Below are 25,623 nucleotides of genomic sequence, written 5' to 3' on the forward strand. Positions count from 1 at the left end.
TTGATTTGTAAAGGGCAGTTTTATTTGAGTGGTCAGGTTAGAAGTCTGACTAAAAGAGATAAAGTCAGTAGCTTCTTGAGTAGTTTATGAAAGGAGGAGAGGTAAGACAATAGTTTGAGGGGGATGATATGATCAAAAAAAGATTTTTTTTTGCTACTGGGGCAAATAAATATGATTTAAGGAGAGATTATAACTTTAAGAGAAAATTGGGGATGGGGGCAGGAGGTAGGTAATCTAATGAAGAGAAAGGAGATCAAAGGTACAAGTTGAGGGATTGGCCTAGGAAACATTAGAGCAGTTTGGTTGGAGCATAGAGTGTGGAGGAGAGTAATGTTATTTCCACTCACTCTCCCCCATATTCTACCAGTTGCCCACTCTGCATCCAAAGCATCTCTCATATTTCTCTCAATTCTGATAACCTCTGGTCCTTACCACTTATGTTCTGGACTGCTTGTTCCCTCACTTGGTGTAGTGAAAAGAGCACTGGCTCTGGAGTCAATAGGACTTGGGTTCAAATTCCACTTTTGGGGTGGTTACAAACCTGGGAGTCTTGAATGAATAAGGAAGTTTAGAAGACAGTGGGTTTAGGGGAAAAGATAAGTTCTGTTTTGGACATACTGAGTTTGAGGTGTCTATAGATCAGTGAGTCATCTACATTGAGAGGATAATTAAACCTCTGGGAGTTGATGAGGTTACCAAGAGTGAATATTGAGAATATATTTCTATATATTCTCTATGTACTTATAAGTACACATAAACAAAACCAGGAGAATAATTTCTAAAATAACTTTAATGATGTAAAGGACATGATTATATAAAGTACATGTTTTCCTGTTAGAATTTAAATTCTTGGACCATAGAGACTTTAGCTTTTATCTCTATTGTTTAGTACAACGTATGGCACATCTATATAGTTAGCACTTAATAAGTGCTTGCTGATTGATTACAGTCACCCAGCATTATAACCTAGAAGTATTTTTTTAAATTAAGAATTTAGCAACCTTCAATGAATATGAACTTTTTTTAATGTAAAGAACAGAACAGAAAAAAAGAGGACTGCATATGAAACTGTGAATATGTTGTGTGCAGCTTATTTTAAGTATGTATTAACTTGAATGTTAAAGGTGAAAGTAAAACAAGAGGCAGCATGGTGAAATGGATAGAGAGCATCCCCAAGGGCTTTGTTCTAGATCCTCTTCTCTATACTATTTCACTATGTGATCTTATCGGTTCCCATGGTTTCAATTATCATCTGTTTGCTGATGATTCTTGAATCTGTTTATCCAATCTGACTCCTCTCCTAACCTCCACTCTTCCATCTCCAGCAGCCTAATGGACATCTCAGGCTGGATAGAGCTATAGACATATCCGAAACTGAACTCATCTTTTCCCCCAAACCTGCCTCATTTCCAAATTTCCTTATTACTAAAAAAAACCTACAAAAAACTCTGTGGCTCTTGACAGAAGTGGGGAAATTTACAGAAGGGGTAGATGTGGAGAGAAAGGTAATTTAAGTTATAGATACCTAAGGGAAATACAGTTCAAAATGTCCAAGTGGCAGTTGATAATGAGGGAATGTATTTAAGGAGCAAAACTAGAGCCTGTATCAATGGATTGAGAAATGTTCTGCATAGAGATCATAATTAAAGCTGATGGGATCACCAAAAGAGAAGAGAAGAGGACATGTACAGAGTCTTCGGGTACATCTATAGTTGGGACCAGCAATCAATAAGATTTTATTAAGGGCATACTATGTGCTGGGCATTGTGGGATGTGATGAAGGGCAAAAGACAGTCCCCTTGCAAGGAGCTCATAGTCTAATGGGTCTAGCTCACAGCGTGCAAATGATTGTGTGCAAATAATATCTGCAAAGGATATGTTGGAGATAATCAACAGAGGGAGTGCACTAATGTTAAGGTGGATTGGGAAAGGCTTCTTATAGAAAATAAGATTTTAACTGAGATTTGAAAGAATCTAAGTAAACTAAGAAGCAGAGATAATGAGGGGGAGAATTCTAGGCATGGGGGGCAGTAGCCAGTGAAAATCTAGAGTAATGAGGTGGTGTGTTAGGTGTGAGGAATAGTATAGAGGTCAGTGTCACTGGATTATAGAATATGTGGAAGGGAATAAGGTGTAAAATGACTGGAAAGGTAGATCAAGGTGGTCAAGTTATGAAGGGCTTTGAAAGCTAACTAGAGGATTTTATATTTGATCCTGGAGGCAATAGGGGGCCACTAGAGTTGATTAAATTGGTGGGTGACAGTCAGATGTGGGCTTTAGGAGAGTTGGGTTTGACAGCTGGTCTGGAGCGGGTAGAGATTTAATAAAGGAGTCCAATAAGCTAGCTATTGCAGTAGTCCCAAGTGTAAGGTTAAGAGGTCTTTTGAGTAGCACCTTATGATAAATAGAGTGCTTCTAAATATATTACCCTCCTTTGATCCTTAATACCAGCTCTGCAAGCTAGATCATGGTCTATTGGTCTGATTTTATAGAAAGGGAGAGTTATATGACCACCCTGATAAATAAGTAGAAGAGCTGGAAATGGAACTCAGGTGTTTTCTGACGTCTAACCATTTTGTGCTTTTTCCATTATACCACAGGAATCCCTATTGATTTGGTATTCTATTCTGTTGTAAAGGGGTGGAGTTCATCAGAAGATTTTTGTTCCATGAGCATTATGTTAGTGATCTTTTCATATACAGGAAGTAGTAGAACAGTTTATAAATGTACAGTTGTACTTTTATTCATTAAATCAGCAAGACTTTATTCAGTGTTTATTACATGCCAGGTATTATGGTAGACCTTGAAGATACAAAGACAAAAAAAAATTCCTTTACCTCAGAGAGCTTATCTTCTTTTGGGAGAAATAATATAAACATAGATACAAACCATATACAAAACAAAGGTATAGTATTTTGTGGTGCTTGAGAGCAACAGCTTTTAGAGAAATCTTTGATATACCTCCTATTGAAAGTACTTTATGGGGTGGCCAGGTGGCTCAGTGAGTAAGAGCACCAGCCCCAGAGTCGGGATGACCTGGGATTGAATCCGGGCACTGATACTTAGCACCACACCCAGAAATAACTGGCCCTGTAACCTTAAGCAAGTTACTTAACCCCAATTGCTTAAAAAAAAAAGTACTTTATGGCTGAACAAAATTCAGTTAGAAATAACAATAACATTCTTCTTAAGAATGTATATTCAGTTGCTAGTGGAACTGTTTAACCTTTGTTTCTGAGTGCAAACCCGTTTCTTGTTCGCAACACCTACTTCCTGCCATCAGTGCTCATAGCTTTATTTAATGCTATACATTGTTCTTATCATATTTTCAAATAGAACTCTTCCTGCCTTTTCTGTGCCAATTTTTCTTTATGATAGTCATCCCTTTTTTTAAAAAAGAAATTTTTATTGATATCTTTTTTTTACATCATCATAGTTTTCCCCAGTATCTTTTCTTCTTCCCTTTCTCAGAGAGCGATAATATTTTTAAAGACAAAAAGAGAGAAAAATCTGTACAACTTAATCATTATGTTGAAAAAATCCAAACACGTGTCTAATAACATGTAATGCTATGAATCTCCCACCTCTCTAAAGGGGCAGTTTGGGAGCATTTTATATTTCTTTCAAGTTATACTTATTCTTTGATTTTGCTATATTTACTTTTTATTTTATTGTAGGTTTTTTTTTCCGTTTCCATTGTTTTTATTATGTATATTGTTCTCTTGGCTCTCCTTAACTTCACTTAGTCCTAGTTCATATAGGTCTTTCCATGCTTCTTTGTTTTAATCATATTTATCACTTCTTATAGCCTCCCCTTCTTTTTTTCTTTTTTTTCGGAAGGGGGAAGGTAGGGCAATTGTGGTTAAGTGACTTGCTCAAGATCACATGGCTAGTTTTTTTTGTACGTGTGTGTTGTGTCTGAGGCTGGATTTGAACTCGGGTCCTCCTGACTCCAGGGCCAGTGCTCTATTCACTGCACCACCTAGCCACCCCTAGCCTCCCCTTCTTAATTCTAAGGAAGCAGAAGTCACATAATCATGGACAGACTTTTAATATAAACACGGTATTATATATCAAGGTTTGAGAGAAAATGAATTCTCTGCTTGAGGGAGACTCCTTAGTGGATTAGGAACGTCTGTTTCCATGGAATTCTGCTTGTCTTAGCCAATGAGGGTATGCTTTCTCTTATCATCAAACTCACTGAGATCTTCTGACTTTATTCTACATGCTAACCCACCTACTAGAAATTTTCCCTTAGACAGAAGTCAGTTTTAAAAAATGTAAACCAAAGTTTTGGATATATTAAAAAAGCGTCTTGGATCTTTCAAAATGTGATGCAGAAAATTAGGCGTTGTGCTGATTCAATAAATATTGAGTGTTTCCTATGTGCCAGATACTATGGCAGCATAAGATATGCCTACTTTGAGAGTTTTACTGTTTGGAAAGGGTAAGTTCCTTTTAGCAACTGTAAAATAATTTAACTCTTTTTTGCTTTTTCATCAAAGCAAGTTTAATCTCTGAGGTTTTAGTTCAATTTGTCTAGAATTTATTAAAGCACCTCCTGTATGTGAATTATAGTAGGTATCGGAAGTAAGAAATGAAAACCTTTTTCTTTCCTCAAGGACTCGGAAATTTGAAAGACTTCAGTAGTAATTTCAGCTCTGTACCTTATGAGCTGTGTGACTCTGGGTAAGTCACTTCATCTCTCTGGGGGCCTTAATTCCTCTTCTGTAAAATAAAAGAGTTGAACTAGATAATATCCATGATTTCTTCTAAGATCCCTAAAATACTGTCATAAGGTTTTGCAGTAAAGTATATCATAATGAAAAAAAAGTATATCATAATGAGAGCAGTTCTTTTGGTGACTTGCTACCACAGCTAGGCAAAAATAGACAATTTAGAATATAGAATAAAGTATAATTTAGCAGAAGTATCAGTTCATTTTAGAGTAGCAGCAGGGAAGGTTATGCACAAAGGCAGTATTAAAAACAAATGCATTATTAAGAGAAGGAAGAAGCAACCAGAATATTGCTAGAGGAGCTTTTGTCATTTCAGTATATATAAGGTAACCAGTGTTCATCACACTTGCAGAATGCAGGAATCTAGGGTACTGAATACTATTTGTGACATTCCTCCTGTTTCCCACTTAACATGATTAGTTCTGAATCAGAATGTGAGCACTTTCTGGACACCAACCATTTTAGGCTCATTAAACTGATGGAAGCCTGAAAGTTCAGGGTTTTTGACAATTTTCATGTCTCCAGAACATTTTTACTTTATCATAGAACAATCTTATCTGACTACCCAAAAGTTATTTTCCCTTATTTTTTTAACTTATCTATTATTGTTTTTTTTAACTTATTTTCCCCAATAAGTTAATAACAGAATCCGTTCTTTGTTTTGAATAATTATTAATTAAAGTACTGCATAATCTTTTTTTCAGGGCACTGAAAATAGTGGGTTAGCATAGAATCACAATTACATTTTCAACATTAATAGGGTTTTGTTACAAATGGACACTTTCTTGGATTTTTAAAAGTAAAATTAAGAGGGTATATATAGTTAAATGTAAATAATTAAAAGGAACAATTCAGTATAAAAGTAGAAGAGAATACTAGACAGTTCATCTGGAAAAAAAAGATCTGGGTTTGAGTAGAATTCTGAGTCAATATATGTCAATAATGTGATATGGTAGCCAAAACTGATTTGATCATAAATTTAAAGAGATGCGGTCTGGTACATCATCCATGTCTAAGGAGATAGTTTTACTCTTGTCAGATCATATCTAAAGTTTGGTTTTGGCAGACAAAACCCTAGGAGCCAGAGAGATAAGAACAGCTTTGTAGCTTTTCACTCTACCAATCACTAAGCTAGTTAATACTTTAAAAAAAAAGTTTTATTTGAAATCTTTTCAAAATAACCCCCCCTGGCCATAGACACTCTACTTTTTAAAGTAACATATCCAAGTTACAGACCTTATTGAGTCAGACATTTGGTCAAAATTCTCAGCTTTATTAAACACATTTTTATTGATAACTTGTTTTTCTATGGCCTCAATTTTCCCATCTGCCTCCCCCTACCTTTCCCAGAAAGCTATCCTATATATTTTTTAAAGAAGACTGAAAGAAAAAGAGGAAGAAGAAAAATTGGCAAAACTAATCAATATATTGAAAAAAAAAAGTAGACAATATATGGAATACTTCATACTAGTGGACTCTGCAAAGGAATGGATATATGTCTTCTGATACCCCTTTTTGGGGGCAGAGGGAAGGCTATGCTTATTCTTCTTTAATTTTGCAACATTCCTTTTTATTGTTTTGTGATACTTCTTATTACAGTGTATATGTTGTTTTCTTGGCTCTGCATGATTCACTGTGTATCAGTTTATAAAAGCCTTTCTGTGCTTCTCTGTTCATCACATTCATTTCTTGTAATTAAGTAACATTTGATTATGTTCATATTACCACGCTTTGTTTAGCTCTTCCCCAAACGATGGCCCGCTATTTTGTTTCCAGAACTTTGGTACCACAAAAGAAGTCTGCATATGTTTGGCATATGTCTGGTGCCTTTATTTTTATCAGCAAACTCTAACATGCCTGTTGTTGAGTTGTTGTTGTTTTACAGGTGAGCAAATTGAGTCAAATTAGGGTTAAGTGATTTGTGCAAGATCACACAACTAATAAATGTCTGAGGCCAGATTTGAACTTAGGAAGATGAGTCTTCCTTACTCTAGGGCCAGCACTCTATCCACTAAGCTGCCTAGCTGTCCTTGTCATGTCTAGCTCCCATTGATCATCATTATAATATTGCTGTTACTGTGTACAATGTTCTGATTCTGCTCACTTAATTTTGTATCAATTCATATAAGTCTTTCTAGATTTTTCTGAAACTATTCTCTTTGTCATTTCTTTAAACCCCAATAGTATTCCATCACTATTATTTGCTGCAACTTGTTCAGTCGTTCTCTAGTTGATGGGCATCTCCTCAGTTTCCAGTTTTTTTTTTTGCCCCCACAAAAAGAGCTGCTATAAATACTTTTGTGTATATAGGCCTTTTTTTTTTTTTTAGATCTCTTTGAGATAGAGACCTAGTAGTGGTTGTTTCTGGTTCAAAGTGTATGCCCATTTTTATAGCCTTTGGGGCATAGCTCTAAATTGCTCTCCAGAATGAGCAGTTCACAACTTTACCAGCTATGCAATAGTGTCTCAAATTTTCCAAATCCCCTCCAGCATTTTCCCTGTTCTGTAATCTGCCAATCTGATAGGTGTAAGATGGTACCTCAGAATTGTTTTAATTTTCATTTCTCTAATCTGTAGTGATTTAGAGCATTTTTTTCATGAATATTGATAGCTCTGATTTATTCTTCTGAAAACTACCAGTTCATATCCTTTGACCATTTATAGACTGGGAAATGGCCCTTGTTTTTGTAAGTTTGGGTTGGTTTCCTATGTATTTGAGAAATGAGACATTTATAAGAGAAATTTGCTGTAAAATTTCCCTCCAGTTTCCTGTAATTTTGGCTGCATTAGTTTTGTTTGTGCAAAACTGGTTTAATTTATTAGAATCAAAATTATCCATTTTACTTTCTGTGATCCTTTTGTTTCTTTATAAATTCTTCCCTTATCCATAAATCTAACAGGTAAATTTTTCCATTCTCCTTTCCCTTAATTTACTTCTTATATCCCCCTTTATGTCTAAATCATGTACCATTTTGACCTTATCTTGGTATGTGGTTTGAGATATTGTTCTTTGCCTAGTTTTCTTACTGTGTCTACCTCAGAAACATTTATTTTCTCCATCTTCTCACATAGGTACCACCTTAGCTTAGACCCTCATCCCTTCTGCTTGTTTGCTTGTACTGGTCCTGGCTTTACTGTTGGCCTCCTTTCTAGTTGCCTCCAGGTTTATCTTGTGCAGTTTTGGGGAGTAAGAATTCCCTTATTGGTGTTGCTTATTAGAATTCTTAATCATTATTCAGCCTGGGTGAACTTCAGGTTTTTATTGGAGTTAGGCATGTGGGAATTGGACAGTCCACCTCCACTTCAGGCAGCCATGTTAGCTGGAATTCTTTTTTTTTGTTTTTGTTTTTTTTATAAGCAGTTGGGTTTAAGTAACTTTCCCAAGGTTACACGGCCAGTTATTTTGTGTGGGTGTTAAGTATCTGAGGCCGGAACCAATCCAGGGTCCTCCTGATTCTGGGGCTGGAGCTCTTACTCACTGTGCCACCTAGCCGCCCCTTGTTTGCATCTTTTAAAAAATGTTTCATTGATTCTCTTTTCTTATTTTTGTTGGTGACCCTATTGCTATCATCTTTATCTTTATTTCCTCTTCCCCAATACAAAAAGGAAAAATGCAATTTTTGTAACAGATAAGGCCTAGGCAGGCAAAACAAACCCACAGTTTGCCATGTTCCAAAAATGTAGATCTCATTATGTACCTTTAAGGTTTGCAAAGTGTTTTTTATGAGGTATCACATTTGATCCTCAGAACACTCTGGTGAAGTGAATACAATTATCCCCTTTTTAAATGAGAGGAAACTGAGGCTAAGAGCGTAACTTGTCCAGTGTCACACAGCTAATAAGTCTGAGGCAGTATTTGAACTCAGGATTTCCAGATTCCAAGGCCAGCACTCTACTATGTCACTTAGCTATCTAGATCAAAGTTCTTAAGTCTTTCAAAGCTATTGTTCTTATATAAATTGTTTTCTTGGTTTGTCTCACTTGATTCTGAATCAGTTCATTCACATTTTCCCAGATTTCTCTGAAAACATCACTTTTGTCATTACTTAAGGTGCAATCATATCTCATTACATTAATGTACCATAATTTGTCTATTAGAGTATATTTTTATTGCATTTGAATATAATTTTTATTGCATTTTGTTCACTTACGGATTTATTTAAATATTTTTACTTTTCTGTATTTTGATGAGGTTTTTATACTTTAGAGTATGGTCAATTTTTGTTAAGTTGCCAGTATGCCTAAGAAATATGTATAATTATTTTCTTTTTTAATTTAGTAATAGATAGAGATCTAGCATATCTGACTTTTCCAAAATTCTGTTTAGGTCCTTTCATACTTTTGGGAGGGGAGTAAGAATTGTATAGATCTGAAAGTTCTATCTGTGAGATTCCCATACTATTACATAGTTTTGCTGTCCATTTCACACTGTAATTTGATTAACTTTCCTATTTTATTTCATCAGTTCTATGCCATTAGGGGTATGTGGGCATGGGTGTGTGGGTATGTGTATTTATATTATTTGTCTATGGAGTCAACATTTAATGTTATTTTCCCTGTTTATCTTTTTTAACCATGACTTCTTTTTTTTTTTTTTGCCTTTTGGAGGGCAATTGGGGTTAAGTAACTTGCCCAAGGTTACACGGCTAGTTTTTTTGTGTGGGTGTTAAGTGTCTGAGGCCGGAACCGAACTCAGGTTCTCCTGACTCCGGGGCTGGCGCTTTACTCACTGCACCACCTAGCTGCCCCATCCATGACTTTTTTTATTCTTCCCTTCTCTGAGATCATAACTATCGCCATTTTCCTGAATTCTCAAGAAACATACTTAAATTCTGTGTCAGCCCTGATTTTTACTTTACATGAACTTTTGTTTCAAATATCTCTTATAATTATTTCTGCTATCTTCTTTTTATGAGTGAGTTCATCCTATTCATTAGTGGTTAATTGTATATGTTATTTCATGATAACCTCCAAATTTTTTCTTTTATTTTCCTTACCCCTTCAAATCCACACTTAGTGATGCATAATTGAAATGATCTGTTCTTATTTCTGTACCCTTCTTCACCAAGTTGAGATCTTGTCTTTATACTTGTTCTTTATACTTTTTATTCTTTTTTTAAAAATCTCTCATTTATGATCTACTCTGCAGACTTGTAGTTCATTTTGCTTGTCACTGTTTTTTCCACAACTCTGTTAAACACCTCATTTCCTTTCACTATCCCCACCTTTTTTTTTATTGTTGTTTCATATATTTCAACACCAGAGAGAGAGAGTGTGTGTCTGTCTGTCTGTCTTTCTGTCTCTCTCTGTTTGTGTCTATGTATATTTTCAACCTTCCTTTCTCAGGTTCAGGTAATGATGAGGATTGTGAGATGCAGTTTATGAGACACCATTCCCAGCACCAGTTCCTGCATATTTATATACTCTTTCAGTATACTGCAATTATGAAGAAAAACTTAGTTCTTCTAACTGATTTATCGTTTCTTCCCTAGTATATTCTTCTATCCCTCCTTTTTCTCTGGTCTTCTAAAACGAAATAAAACAGTTACTAGGCCTTTTTCTCTTCATCAGTTCATTCTCTGACCCTTGAAAACAGCGACATTCTGAAGATACTATTTTCTCCCTCATTAGAATGTAGCTACTTAAGTATTTCCTCTTTCCAACTCCTTAAATTTACCTTTCTAGGGTCATTGCTAATACATGGCAGAAGTGTTTAATGAGTACTTGTAAATTAAGTAAGTAGTTTGATAAAATGATGCTATCGATAATATGTTTAGATAATTTGATAGTTCTGTATTTATGGATAAATCAGTCCACAACTCTGTTTTTGATGTTTTCTATTTTTCATTGTTAATCCAGGAAGAATTTTGGTGTTGGAGAATGACAGCAACCCCATTCCTTAATTCAAATACTATTCTACAAGATTTAAATTCTACTGGTTCAGCTGAGCTTTTCTTTAAGCTCCACTTTTCTTGTAAGTTTATACTTTATCCTTCAGAGTATTGAGAAATAATAGAATTATTTTATTGTAGACATATAATGAATTTGGTAACCCTAAAGTCCTGATGATTTTTCAGCTTGTATTGATGATCACAATTTGTTATAAGAAAATGAAGTATTTCATTATATAGTAACTCTAAATATATTACATATTTTTCTAGTACTCTAGATATTGAAAAACCAAGGAGGTTTTGATGTTTTGTGTGGCACCTTCTGAATTAGGAACCATCATGAATGTACCTAAGGGTGGCCTGGTGTTGTTTTCAGCTAATTCCAATTCATCTTGTATGGAACTTTCAAAGAAAATTGCTGAGTGAGTATTAAATATGCTGCTACTACCTATTCAGCAATAACTTAAACTTAGTGGGTAAACTAGCATTAGTATTAAGATTCAAATGAATATTAAAAATAAAATTTTTATAGTTGATCTACTTATTGGTGGCATTTTTAAATACCATTGACTTTTGAAACTTCTATATAGTCTAACATTTGAGTAAAATATGTATTAGGAATTATTTATTACTATTTGGATTAGTTTCCTTCATCAAAATTGATTTTATAATTTATATTCCAATATAATTTTGGAAAATGTGTTTCCTGTTATATTTAACTTTAGCAGGATTTCTACTGTTTTATCTTTGTGGATTAATTTTTAATGTCAGGAATGTTGGTTGAGCTTTTTGTTTATATTTTTAACTTTTCCCTTATCTTTTATAGGAGGCTAGGGGTTGAAATGGGCAAAGTTCAGGTTTACCAGGAACCAAACAGAGGTGAGAAACCATGTCTTATCCTGTTAATTTCTCTGTAACATAGTTGATTGATTTGAATTCATGTTGGTTTTATCATTAAGTTACTGTCTGTATTAACAATTGATTTCAATGTTTTGGCTCAGTTGGCAAGTCACATCAAGATGTGGTGGAAATCTATAAGCATTTGTTAAGGGGTTTTCTATGTTCCTATCAATATGCGGGGCACTGAAGATGCAAAGACAAAAATGAAATAGGCCTCTGCACTCCAAGAACTTAACATTCCTTTGGGGAGATGTGTATATAAATAAGTGTGTATGATTTTTTTTTTAAACCAGATCTACAATTTTTCATTAGTATAGGTATCTGCTGGTTAGGCACCTCCTTTACCACTGGAGATTAGCATCATCTTTGCAATTTACCTTACAGAGTTGGCTTAGGGCACCAAGAGGTACTATATCATAGTGTCAGAGCATCTTAGGAAAATTCTTTGAACATCATTGAGGCCACTTTCATTTTGCTGGTAAAGAAAGTAAATCACCAAGAAGTTAAGTGACTTGCCGAAGGTCTCACAACTAGTAGGTGTCTTGAGGCAGGATCTGAACCCAGTTGATGCTAGCTTCAGTGACCTCTCTACTATACTATGCTGCTTGTTCTACTTCATTCTTTAGGCAGTTGTTTAACTGGTCAATTTAGTTTAAAAACAACAAATAGTGAACTGATTGAATTGACCTGTCAGTTTAGTGAAAATGCTTGAATCAGCTATGTATTTAGATAGTTTTAGTTGGTTATATTATTCTTTAATTGTTTTGCAGTAGTTGTCCCATAAATATTAAGAAAATGTATTTTTTTTTTGTGAAAAAATTTTTTAATATAGTGGGAAGATTTGGAGTTGGAGGACCTGGAATTGACTTCTAGCTCTAATATTTATTACTTTTGTGACCTTGGACAAGTCGCTTAATTTTTCTGTGCCCTAGTTTCCTTATGTCAAAAACAGGAATTGGGCTAAGCAGTCTCAGAACTCTAAATAATTTAATTTCCTTTAATTTTATTTGGTATTTTGTGGGAAGAGCTGTTGAAAGGTTTTTTATTTTGTTTTTTAAGCAGGAACTGACTTGATTAGGAGGATTAGTATATGGCTAATTTGAGCCTTACAATAATCCTGTAAGGTAGCTAATTTTCCTACTTTACAAATAAGGAAACTGAAGTTTCAGTGATTTGTTCTGGGTAAATCAGCTAGTATTTTTTTAGTTACATGTATGAAGACAAAGCTATTAAACTGGGGTTGCGATTTGAACTTATGTCTTTCTGACTTCCAAGTCTAACACTTTGTTTCAGGAGCAGTAGCAGACAGGAAGCAAGAAATCCTCTTGGGAGGCTTTGTGATAGTCCATGTCAGAGATTAATAAGAGCCTGATTTAAAGTACTGGAAGTAGAACACCACTCTCCCTTCCCCATCCCCTGTTCCTGCTTTCCAGTCTCATTTTGTGTGTTGTCTCTCCCCTTCATAATGTAAGTTTGTTGAGGGCAGGGACTGTCTTTCTTTTTATTATATTACTAACTTGTAGCACAGTGCCTGGCATGTTGTAGGTGCTTAATAAATGTTTATTGGATTGGATTGGAAAACAAAGCAGAGATAAAAATGGTATTTCAGAGAAGGCTTCTACTGGACTTGGTAACTAGTTGGGTATCAGTTGAAGGAAAGGGAGGAGACCCAAGATGAAGTTTTAAGACTGGGGTCTTAGTCATTAGAAAATGGCTTATAAAATCATGATTTGCATACTAATATTTAAGCTTGTAAGGGAAACAAGTTTAAATGGCCAGAGGTAATAACTGCCTCTTTAAAAATAGTTTTATCACTAAAACATCCTCAGCCAAGTAAGTAAACAAAATAATAAGAAAACTGTAATCATAAGTAGGTAAACAAAATAGTCATAAGAAAACTATAATAAATAATCATAAGAAAACCAAACAATAATTTGCTAGAATCTTATGTCCACCCTCTTTGTTTAATATCAATACTACGATAAATATAAGTCTGTGAATCATTTATTATACTTATAATAACTATTGTATAATAGAGACTAATCCTGAGACTATGTTTTAAAAATAGTGTTAAACAATTGTGGGTTTTTTTTTTACTAGAAACAAGAGTTCAAATTCAAGAATCTGTCAGAGGAAAAGATGTTTTTATCATCCAGACTGTTTCAAAGTGAGTAACAACTGGCATACGTGTTTTTAGTTACTACTTTGTTTAGTGTTGCACAGTAATACTGTGATAATAAGATTTGTATCTTCGAAGAATTATGACTTCTGTTTTAAGAAATTGGGGAAAGAGACTATTAAGTACATTGGTGATACAGTGTTTACATTAAAAGTCACTTAACCCCAATTGCCCCTCCAAAAAAGCTAAAAAAAAATTTTAAAAAAGTAAGAATCCATTGGGGCGGTTAGGTGGTACAGTGAATAGAGTACCTGCCCTGGAGTCAGGAGGACCTGAGTTCAAATCCAGCCTTAACACTAGCCATGTGACCTTGGGCAAGTCACTTAACCCCAACTGCCCTTCAAAAAAAAAAATCCAATAAATATTGGGGGCGGCTAGGTGGCTCAGTGAGTAAAGCCCGAGTTCGGTTCCGGCCTCAGACATTTAACACCCACACCAAAAAACTAGCCATGTAACCTTGGGCAAGTTACTTAACCCCAGTTGCCCTCCAAAAGGCAAAAAAAAAAAAGAATAGACAAGGGTTCTTAATCTCTTAAAATAGGATTCAGGAAATCATTAGGAAACAGACATCATAGCACAGAATCTTTTGGCCTTTTTGTGTTATGAACTCCTTTGGCAGTTTGAAAATTATAGATCTCTTCTTAGAATATTTTTAAATTAAAAAAATTAAATACAAAAGAAACTGACTATATTGAAATAGTTATTATACACAAACATACATAAACACACACATACACATGCTTATATGATAATTAGGGTTGAATGACTTGCCCAGGGTCACATAGTTAGTAAGTATTGTGTCTGAGACTGAATGAAAACTCAGGTCCTCCTGACTACAGGGCTGGTGGTCTATCCACTGCTCCACCTAGCTGCCTCTCAAAATATATATTTTTTTTAACATTTCTTTTTTCTTTGTGGAGGGCAATTGGGGTTAAGTCACTTGCCCAAAGTCACATGGCTAGTAAGTGTGTCAAGTGTCTGAGGCCGGATTTTAACTCGGGTCCTCCTGATTCCAGGGCCACTGCTCTATTCACTGCGCCACCTAGCCTCCCCTTTAACGTTTGTTTTTAAAACTTTGATTTATAGATTCTTTCCCTTCTTCCCTCCTCATCCACCCCCACTGGGAAGACAAGCAGTTCAATATGGGGTTGTACATGTGTACAAAAATAAAACATTTCTATGGTAGTTATATTGTGAAAGATTAACTATATTTCCCTCCATCCTATTCTGCTCCCGCACTTATTCTGTTTTCTTCTTTGACCCTGCCCTTTTCAAAAGTGTTTGCTTCTAACTACCCTCTCCCCTAATCTTCCCTCCCTTCTATCATCGCAGTTCTTATCCCCTTCACCCCTGCTTTCCTGTAGGGTAAGATACCCAATTGAGTGTGTATATTATTCCCTCCTTAAGCCAAATTCAGTGAGAATAAGATTGACTCATTCCCTTTCATCTTCCTGCTCTTCCCCTTCATTGTAAGTTTTCTCTTGCCTCTTTTATATGAGATAATTTACCCTATTCTATCTCTCCCTTTCTCCTTCTCCCAATATATTCCTCTCTTACCTCTTAATTTTATGTTTTAGATATCATCCCTTCCTATTCAACTTATCCTGTATCATCTGTCTATGTATACATGTACGCACATATACACACACATACACCCTCCTATACATATGTATATAATGTATGTATACATATTCCCTTCAACCATCCTCATACTGAAAAAAGTCTCATGAGTTCCAATTATTCTTTTTTCCATGTAGGAATATAAATAGTTCAATTTTAATAAGTTCCTTATGCTTTCTCTTTCCTGTTTACCTTCTCATGCTTCTCTTGCCTTTTTTTTTTTTTTTTGCTTCTTTTATTCTTATATTTGAAAGTCAAATTTTCTCTCCAGCTCTGGTCTTTTCATCAAGAATGCTTGAAAATCCTCTATTTCATTGAATGTCCATATTTTCCCATGAAGTATTATACTCAGTTTTGCTGAGTAGGTGATTCTTGGTTTTATTTTTATTTATTTTTATTTTTTTGGAAGAACTGGGATTAGAACTCAAATTTTACAATACCCAATCTGATGCTTCCTTCTATGGTTATTGTTTGGTCACTACTTTGTATTTATAAATATTTTCAAATCTTTCTGGTATTTTCCCTTAAATTTAAGTTTGTTCTAACATTCTGTTATTTTGGCTTTGTTTTTCTTTTGTTTGATGTATTTATCCTGAAGTCAAAAACATCATCTTTGCACCCTTTAATTTCCTTAATATATTCAGTTTCTTTTGCAGTCTTTCATGTTATCTTTGGTGCTCTTAATGTAACTCTGCAGATTCAGCTTTTCTCATCTTTAAGTCCTCCTTCTCTGAAACCTTACTTTGGAGTTTTCTCAAAGATAAGCAGGGTTACTATATAGTGTGTTTGTTCCTTATCATGCAACCTTTTCCCTTGTGTTCTCTGTTTTTAAAAAATTATTGATGTCTTTTTTTTTATATCACCATGATTTTCCCCAGAATCCCTCTTTCCATCTCCTTAGCCATCTCATAAAAACAAACAGTATTTTGTAAGAGAAGAAAAAGAAGGGAGAAAAAGAGGAAAAAATCAGCACAACTGATCAAATACTTTGAAAAAGTCTGAAATCTTGTACAGTGTGTAACACCTATAGATCTCACACCTCTGCAAAGGTGTGTGTCAACAGTATCTTCTTGTATCTTTGAGTTATGTTTGTTCTTTTTTTTTTCTTTTTGGAGGGCGGTTGGGGTTAAGTGACTTGCCCAAAGTCACATGGCTAGTAAGTGTGTCAAGTGTTTGAGGCCGGATTTGAACTCAGGTCCTCCTGACTCCAGGGCTGGTGGTCTATTCACTGTGCCACCTAGCTGTCCCCGTTCCTTATCATTTTTCAACATTCATAGTTTTTATATATACATATGCATACACATACATATAAGCGTGTGCATTTGTTCTTTCCATTTACATAGCTGTAGAGATTGTGTATCTTTTTTACTAGCTCTGCTTATTTTATTCTGCAACAGTTCATATAGATCTTTCTATACTTCTTTGTATCCATCACTTTCATTTCTTGTAGCCCCAGTGATATTCCCCTACATTGATGTACCAGTTTGTTTAGCCATTCTCCAGTCGAGGGGTATCTACTTTGTTTCCAATTTTTTCCAACCCCAGAAGTACTGCTATAAATATTTTTGTTTATATGGGAACATTCTTCTTATCAATGACTTCCTTAGCATATAAATCAGTAATGGAATCTCTAGGTCCAAGGTTATGGACAGTTTATTTCCATAACTCGAAATTGCTTTACAAAATCATTGTACTGATTCACAGCTCTACCAACAATGCATCAGTGTGTCATGACTTCTTTCAACATTAGCTATTTACCATATTTTATCATCTTTGTCAGGTTGCAGGGTATAGGGGGTAAAAGTTCATGATTGTTTTGATTTGCATTTCTCTTAGTGATATGGAACATTCTTTCATGAAGGTGTTATTACTTTGTAGTTCTTTTAATCTCTTTTCTATTGAGCAATAACAATCATTTTTTCATAGTATGATCTTTAATATTAAGGTCATGTATCCATTTAGATATATTGTGAAATATGGTTTATGGTGTTGGTCTAAGCCAGTCTTTGTTTCTTTCTTACCTGATGTCCCAAAATAGTAAATTTTTTAAGCAGCATTTCATTGGTGCTTTGTAACTGCGAAATATTAGCAGATGTTTTATTGAATTTTAACCTATAAATATAAAACTAGAAATCTTTTATTTCAGGGATGTGAATACTACAGTCATGGAACTCTTGATCATGGTGTATGCTTGTAAAACCTCTTGTGCCAAAAGCATTATTGGAGTGATTCCCTATTTTCCATACAGCAAGCAGTGCAAGATGAGAAAAAGGGGCTCCATTGTTTCTAAGTTATTGGCTTCAATGATGTGCAAGGCTGGTAAGACATTATTATTCTGGAGGGATTTTTGGTGGTGGTGGTTGTTATCTTCATTTTTCACTTATTAAACATTTATATGAGCTTTATAGGAACAAAACAAATGATAATGAAATAGTCACAATAACACATTTCAAAGTAATAATAATAAAGGATTTTTTCAAAAAATTGAAAAGGATCCTTTTCAAAAAATTGAATAAAATATTACATAACATACAAAAAATCCTTCTTTGCTCACCACCTTAAAAAAACTATGAAAAACAAAGGAAAGAAAATACTTAATGTAAGGGAAAAAGCATATAAAGATAATTCTTTTTTTTATCATTATTTAAGTGTTATTTTCCTTTTAAATTTTGAGTTCCAAGTTCTCTCCCTCCCACTCTTTCACTCCTTCAGATTTTTTTTTTCAACACAATGCATAGTATTTATTATATAGGCTTTTTTTTTTTTCCAAATGCTTTATTAACTTCTGGTTCACATCATTCATTTCCACCAGATTTTGAGTTAAAAATTTTATCCCCATCTTTCCCCTACCCATCATGCCAAAATAGTGGTCTCACAGGGTATCCCCTCCTCCAAACTGCTCTCTCCCATATCTTCTCCCATGCCCCCTTCGACTTTTCCAGCAGGGCATTGTGGATCTATCTCTGTGCCACAATGCCTGTATATCTTATTTCCCAATTACATGTAAAATAGTATTAATAATTGTGTTTATATTTTTTTAAACATTTGATTTTAAAACTTTGAATTCCAGATTCATTCCCTTCCTCCTTTGTCACCCACCCTTACTGGGAAGATAAGCAATTCAGTATAGGTTGTATATGTGTAGCTATGCAAAGCATTACCATAGTAGATATATTGTAAAAAACTGACTATATTTCCCTCCCGCCTGTCACACCTCCCACTTGTTCTATTCTCTACATTGATCCTGTCCCTTTTCAAAAGTGGGTGCTTCCAACTTCCCTCCCCCCCAGCCTGCCCCACCTTCCATCATCCCCCTTCTCATCCACCCTACTCTCCTGTAGGGTGAAATACCCCTATTATTTAGTGTGTGTGTCATTCCCTCCCTGAGCCAAATTCATTGAGAATAAGGTTTTGCCTTTTTGCCTTCCTGTTCTTCCCCTCCATTGTAACCATTTTCCCTTGCCTCTTCTGTATGAGAGAGTTTACCTCATTCTGTCTCTCCCCATCTCCTCTTGTTATATTCCTCTCTTACCTCTTAATTTCACCTTTTAAGTATCATCCCTTCCTATTCAATTGGTCCTGTGCCCTCTATCTATGTTTAACTGTAAACATGTATACACACATTCACATATGTATTCATATGCCCATATACCCTCATATATAGACATATATATTTCTGAAATTCCCTTCAACTACTGAGAAAAGTTTCATAAGTTACAATTATTGTTTTTCCATGTAGGAATGTTAATAGTTCAACTTGGATAAGTTCCTTATGATTTCTTTTCCCTGTTTACCTTCTCATGCTTCTTGTATCTGAATGTCAAATTTTCTATTGAACTCTGGTTTTTTCATCAAGAATGCTTAAAAGTGCTCTATTCCACTGAATGACTGTATTTTCCCCTGAAACATGATACTCAGTTTTGCTGGGTAGGTGACTCTTGGTTTTAATCCCAGCTCCTTTGCCCTCCAGAATATCATTCCAAGCCCTTCAATTCCTCAGTGTAGAAGCTGCCAGATCCTGGGGTATCCTGATTGTGTTTCCACAATATTCAAATTGTTTCTTCCTAACTGCTTGTAATATTCTCTCCTTGATCTGGGAATTCTGGAACCTGGCTATAATATTCCTAGAAGTTTCCTTTTTGGGATCTTTTTCAGGAGGTGATCCGTGGATTCTTTCAACCTCTATTTTGCCCTCTGGTTCTAAAACATCAGGGCAGTTTTCTTTGAGAACTTCTGGAGGATGATTTCTAGGTTCTTACTTTGATCATGGCTTTCAGGTAGTCCAATAATTTTAAAATTATCTCTCCTGGATCTATTTTCCAGGTCAGTGGTTTTTCCCATGAGATATTTCACATTGCCTTGTATTCTTTCATTTGTTTGGATCTGTTTAACAGCATCTTGATTTTTCATAAAGTCAGTGGCTTCCATTTGCTCCAATCTAATTCTGAAGGAATGATTCTTTTCAGTGAGCTTTTGAGATTCTTTTTCCATCTGGCAAATTCGGCTTTTTAAGGCATTCTTTTCCTCATTGCCTTTTTGAGCCTCTTTTGCCATTTGAGTTAGTCTATTTTTTAAGGTGTTATTTTCCTCAGTCAGGCTGTTGACTTTCATTTCGTAATTTTCTTGCATCTTTCTCATTTCTCTTCCTAATTTTTCTTCCCATTCTCTTATTTGCTTCTTAAGGTCCTCTGTGGCCTGTAACCAGCTCATATTTTTCTTGGAAGTTTTTTGGTGCAGGAGTTCTGACTTCATTTTCTTCCTCCTATTCCATGCTTTGATCCTTTTTGTCCACAAAATAGGAGTTTAATGTTGGATTGTTTTGCTTGGTCTGCTTCCTTTGCCTGCTCATTTTGCCTCTCAATTACTTGACTTTTGGGCTTTTTGCCACAGTAGGGCTCTGCTACCAGGCAGCGGAGCTTTGTACCAAACGCTGGGGTTTTCTCAGCTGCCAAAGGTATTAGTTGTGTGCCCTCTTTGAAGCCTCCACACACTCTGGCAACTGGTTACACACCCCAGGACCTCCACCCTAGACTGCAATCCAGATTCAAGCAGGTTAAAGCAAGAGTGATTACCCCTCAGACTGGTCACTTGGTCTCCCTACACCCTGCAGGCCAGGAGCTGAAACTGCCACATGGCAGTGGCTGTGTCACAGCCCTCTGTGGCTTCTCCCTCCACAGGATAAAGGTCGAAGCACTCCCAACTACTGGATCCCAAAGTCCACACTGCACTGACCTCTCACTTTGTCCTCTGCATCTATGTCTTGATAATTCTGGAAATGGACACAGCTGCTGGTGATCTGGAGTCCCTCCAGCCAGTGGCTGGTCAGGCCCGCCCTGGGGCTAAAACCTTGTTCCGGTGCATGGGGCTAGGGTTGACTTCCAGAACGGTGTGCTGGCCAATTCCTGCCGGCCTGCTGGGCTGTCCTCAGCGGGAGGTCAGCTTCTCTTTGTCATTTTGTGGGTTCTGTAGCTCCAAAGTTTGGTCAGAGTCCCCTTTTATATGAATTGGAGGTGGTGGGAGCTGGAGCTGCGCGGATGTCCTGTTTCTTCTCCGCCATATTGACTCCGGTGAAAAGTCTGTCCACTCCTTCAGATTTTGCTAGACCTTAGAATTAATCCAGAGTCTTGGTTAGCCAGACTAATGAATGACATAATGCATAATTCAATAGTTTGGCTTTGTTTCACTTCCTTTCCTGTATCTCATTTATAGAAGCTATTAAATGATGTGATAGATAATTCGACTTCTACCTTTTCCCATCAAATCAATGTATTCAGTGAGCATGTACTTGGTGGTAAAGGAAAGATCAAAGGGTAGAAAGAATTGAAACAGAATAACTTCAAAGCATTTTTTACACCTTCATGTTGGATAGTTTGACCTGATTTCTTGTCTAAGAAAAATCAGACTGTATTTTTCCTTCCATCCCATTTTCTTCTCTTTCTTTTTATCCTGTCCCTCCTCAAAAGTCTATTTTACTTCTAACTACTGCTTCCCTTAATCTGTCCTCTCTTTTATCATTCTCCACCCCTTTCTCTCCCTCTTTTCCCTATTGGGTAAATTACATCTCTGTACACAACTGAGTATGAATATATATTCTTCTCTCTTTGAACCATTTTTGATGAGAGTAAGGTTCAAGCATTGCCTGCCACCTCACCCCCCCATCTTTCCCTCCATTGTAGAAGTTCTCCTTTGCATGCATCTTTTGTATGAGAAATATTTCCCCATTCTACTTCTCTCTTCCCCCTTCTCCGAGTGCATCCCTCTTTCTCATTTGGGGGGGAGATCATTCCAATATAATTGACTCACATCCATGCCCTCTGTCTATGGAAAATGCCTTTTAACTGTCCTAATAATGATAAATCTTAGAAGTTACATATATCATCTTCCCATATAGGAATGTAAACATTTAACTTTATTGAGATCCTTAAGGTTACTCTTTCATGTTTACCTTTTTATGCTTCTCTTGAGTCCAGTGTTGAATGTCATATTTTCTATTCAGCTCTCATCTTTTAATCAGCAATGTCTGAAAATCCTGTTTCATTAAATATCCATTTTTTTTCCCTTGAAGAATTATATTCAGTTTTGCTGGGTATGTTATTCTTTGTAGTTCTTGGCCTTCTGGAATAACATATTCAAAGCCCTCTGCTCTTGTAATGTGGAAGGTGTTAAATCTTGTGTTATGACTCTACAGTATTTAAATTGTTTCTTTCTGGCTACTTGAAGTACTTTCTCTTTGACCCGTGAGCTCAGGAATTTGTCCGTAATATTTCTGGGAGTTTTCATTTTGGGGTCTCTTTTAGGAAGTGAATGGTAGATTCTTCCAATTTCTGATTTACCCTCTGTATCTAAGATATTTTAGCAGTTTTCTTTGATAATTTCTTGAAATATGATGCTTTGATCATGGTTTCCAGGTAGTTCAATAATTCTTAAATGATCTCTCCTGGTTCTGTTTTCCAGGTCAGTTTTTTTTCTGGTGAGATATTTCACATTTTCTTCTATTTTTTTCATTCTTTGGACTTTGTTTTATTGTTTATTGAAGTCTCATGGAGTCATTAGCTTCCACTTGACCTGTTTTAATTTTTAAGGAATAAAATTTCAGTGTGATTCTGTACTTCTTTTATTTGGTCAATTCTTTTTTTTTTTATAAAGCAATTGGGGTTAAGTAACTTGCTCAAGGTTACATGGCCAGTTATTTCTGGGTATGGTGCTAAGTATCAGAGCCTAGATTCGATCCCAGGTCATCCCAACTCTGGGGCCTGTGCTCTTACTGTGCCACCTGGCCACCCTGACCCAACTCTTTTTTGTAAAGGAATTCTTTTCTTCAGTGAATTTTTGTGCCTCTTTTAGCATTATACCAATTTTTTTTTTAAGTGTTATTTTCTTTAGTGTTTTTTGTACCTTTTTAAAAAAACAAACTGAAAAATTTTTTTCATAATATTCTTGTATAACTTTCATTTGTTTTATCAATTACTCTTCTGCCACTCTTAACTCTTTCAGGAATTCTTGTAGTTCTTGGTAGCAAAATTAGTGTTTTTCTTTGAGGCTTTGATTGTAACTCTTTTTCCCATAGGTTGTCTTCTTCTGAGTTTTATTTCTTGGCCTTCCCAGCCACCATAGTTGCTTTTTATGGTCAAATTATTTTTTTGGTTGTCTCATTTTTTCTAGCTTATTTCTTGACTTTGGACTTTATGTAAAAGTCGGAGTCTGCTGACGTCAGGGTGGCGAAGCACCATGCCAGACTTCATTCGGGCTTTTTTGTGCTGCTATTTTCAGAGGTAGTTCTAGGCTGGGGACTTGTAAGTTTTTGTTGCTTCCATGGTGGCATGATACAGGGAAAAGCATACTCACTGCTGTCCTGGTCCATGCTTTGGTCTTCACCCAGAAAAGGCCCCAGTCACCCTTAGTCACAGGTACTAGCTCTCCTCTTTGCCTTGGAACTATAACCCTTGTGACTGACCCCATAGCACTCCTCTCTTCCCTAGAACTACATAAGGCCAATAGAGTTGCCAATCAGTGTCAAGCTATACCCAGTGCCAGCAAAGGGTCCTCTGTAATCTCTTTCTGACCGGTTTTCCAACTGCCTTAGTGTTTTCTGGGCTGAGAGCTCTGGAAGCTGCTGCTGTGATGGCTGGTGCTGCTGTTGCATATCTGGGCTCCAGACAGGCCTCCTCTCCAGTGTCACACACAAACTTCTTTCAACCTCCTAAGTTTTCTTAGGCTGGAAGAATGTCTTGTCCTGACCTTTTGTTGACTCTGCTGCTCCAAAATTTGATTTGAGATGTTTTTAAAATTTGTTTGGAGGGGAGTATTGAGAGAATTTATCTGAGTTGCCTGTACTCTGCTATCCTCTACAAAGACAATTCTTAAGTTCCATGTCATATAATGTATTATGCCCAATACCTGATGATGCCATCTCTCCATTTGAGTGATTTCAGTTTTCTGGAAGGTAGAATTATTTTCTTTCAGTCTTGAGCTTCTATCATTTTCCTTTTATACCTTCCTTTCTGTGTTAAAATTGTATCTTGTTTTGGTTCACCTGACTAATTCTAGTCAGTATAGCAAGTTTATAATTAGCCAATATAAAAAGGGGCAGTAGCAGGAAATAAGATTGCAAAGGGGAACCTGGAAGTAATAAATGTGCAAAAGATCAAAGGAGCATTATTTACAAGTTATATCATATAGTAACCAAAATTCACATACTGATAGTATGTATTGAATCAGCAGAAGCCATCTAGGTGCTGCTGTTTTCATCAAGTGATATGTAAGTCTTTGATAAGTTCCACTCTAGCAGATACTAAAAGGTGTTGATAATTTTGAGATGAGGACATATTAACAGTAAAGTTTTGCTGACAATTTTGAGATGATTTGTATATGTCAGTGAACTAATATCCCCAAGATGACCCAGATAAGATTTAGTCTGTTTTCTAAAAAATTCTATAGAAATGATAGCTTATACTTCTGCTTCCTCCCCCCACCTTCCCAGGCATAAAACTTTGCATCTCCATTGGGTCCATGCTGCCTAGTGCTCCTGCAGCTCAAATCTGTGGTTATATGAGTGATGGATTGTACCTCTCTCCCACCCCATTCTCTTCACCATGCTACCTGCCTCCCTTCACCATCCCATCTCCCATTCCCATACCATCTGCCTCTCTGTACCACTTTCACACTTGTCTTGGTACCCTCTGTGCCTAAAGTGAGATTGCAGCCCCATTTCTCACTGCCATCATGGGTTTTCCTGGCAAGTACCTCAAGAACTGGGCATGCTTGTCCCTATTTCATAAATTAATTATCAGTTCATTCCCACTCTGCTGGTTATCAGTGCACACATTCTTTTTTTTTTTTGCTTTTTGGAGGGCAGTTGGGGTTAAATGACTTGTCCAAAGTCACATGGCTAGTTTTTGTGTTAAGTGTCTGAGGCCAAATTTGAACTCAGGTCCTCCTGACTCCAGGCTGGTGCTCTATTCCACTGTGCTGCTTAGCCACCCCCAGTACATACGTTCTTTAAGGGAGCACCTGGGAATGAGGGCTATTTAATAATGGTTGGTATCTTTTTTTTCTTTCAGAAGTGAGCTTTGAAATGACTCTTATATAGTTTATTATGAAAACTATAGGGCAAAAAGTTTATGTTGATATGATTATTCGTAATTTCTCCTTAATATTGTCTTGGATATTTTAAGGTTTTTTTTATTTAAAAGAAATGTCTGTTATACTATCTAAAAGAAGAAAATACAATATACTTAATCTTTCTTAATGCTAGAGCATTATTTTTTTTAACTTTTTTTGCTTTTTGGAGGGGGGAAGGCAGGGCATTTGGGGCTAAGTGACTTGCCTAAGGTCACACAGCTAGTCACAGCTAGTCTGAGGTTGGATTTGAACTCAGGTCCTCCTGACTCCAGGGCTGGTGCTCTATTTGCTGCGCCATCTAGCCACCCCTAGAGCATCATTTTAAGTGTTCCATTTGTGGGTCTTATATCTGCTTTATTTTCAAAGGTTTGACTCATCTTATCACTATGGATTTACATCAGAAAGAAATACAAGGCTTCTTCAATATTCCTGTTGATAATCTGAGAGCTTCTCCATTCTTATTACAGTACATTCAGGAAGAGGTGAGTTAGCCTAAACTTTATCATTCTTTTAGAAAAATATTATCTTTAAATTTAAAGGGTAATTTTCACTTTTGTGGGTTATTAAACTCTACCTATTGGAAACAAAACAGGACACGTTATGTTGGAGTACTTTTCTGTTCTAAAGCTTTTCATTAAAATTGGCCTTTTTGACCTGATTTTAAAAAAAAATC

The 25,623-nt window shown here is 36.0% G+C and overlaps 1 protein-coding gene across 2 annotated transcripts in view; it reads left to right on the forward strand.

The window, feature by feature from the left end:
• Window positions 1-25,623, forward strand: part of PRPSAP2 (phosphoribosyl pyrophosphate synthetase associated protein 2) — a 69,565-nt gene that overhangs the window by 5,984 nt on the left and 37,958 nt on the right. For both annotated transcript variants that reach the window (XM_069085191.1, XM_069085192.1), the window contains exons 2-7: window positions 10,599-10,713; window positions 10,901-11,052; window positions 11,457-11,509; window positions 13,631-13,697; window positions 17,476-17,648; window positions 25,317-25,432. In XM_069085191.1, the coding sequence (XP_068941292.1) occupies window positions 10,934-11,052; window positions 11,457-11,509; window positions 13,631-13,697; window positions 17,476-17,648; window positions 25,317-25,432 (528 nt within the window). In that variant the 5' untranslated portion in view covers window positions 10,599-10,713; window positions 10,901-10,933. The remainder of the gene's footprint in view (window positions 1-10,598; window positions 10,714-10,900; window positions 11,053-11,456; window positions 11,510-13,630; window positions 13,698-17,475; window positions 17,649-25,316; window positions 25,433-25,623) is intronic.

The sequence above is a fragment of the Petaurus breviceps genome, unplaced genomic scaffold, assembly GCF_028583685.1.
Source record: "Petaurus breviceps papuanus isolate PSGF00001 unplaced genomic scaffold, PetGlider_PUasm1.0 175, whole genome shotgun sequence".
NCBI lineage: Eukaryota > Metazoa > Chordata > Mammalia > Diprotodontia > Petauridae > Petaurus > Petaurus breviceps.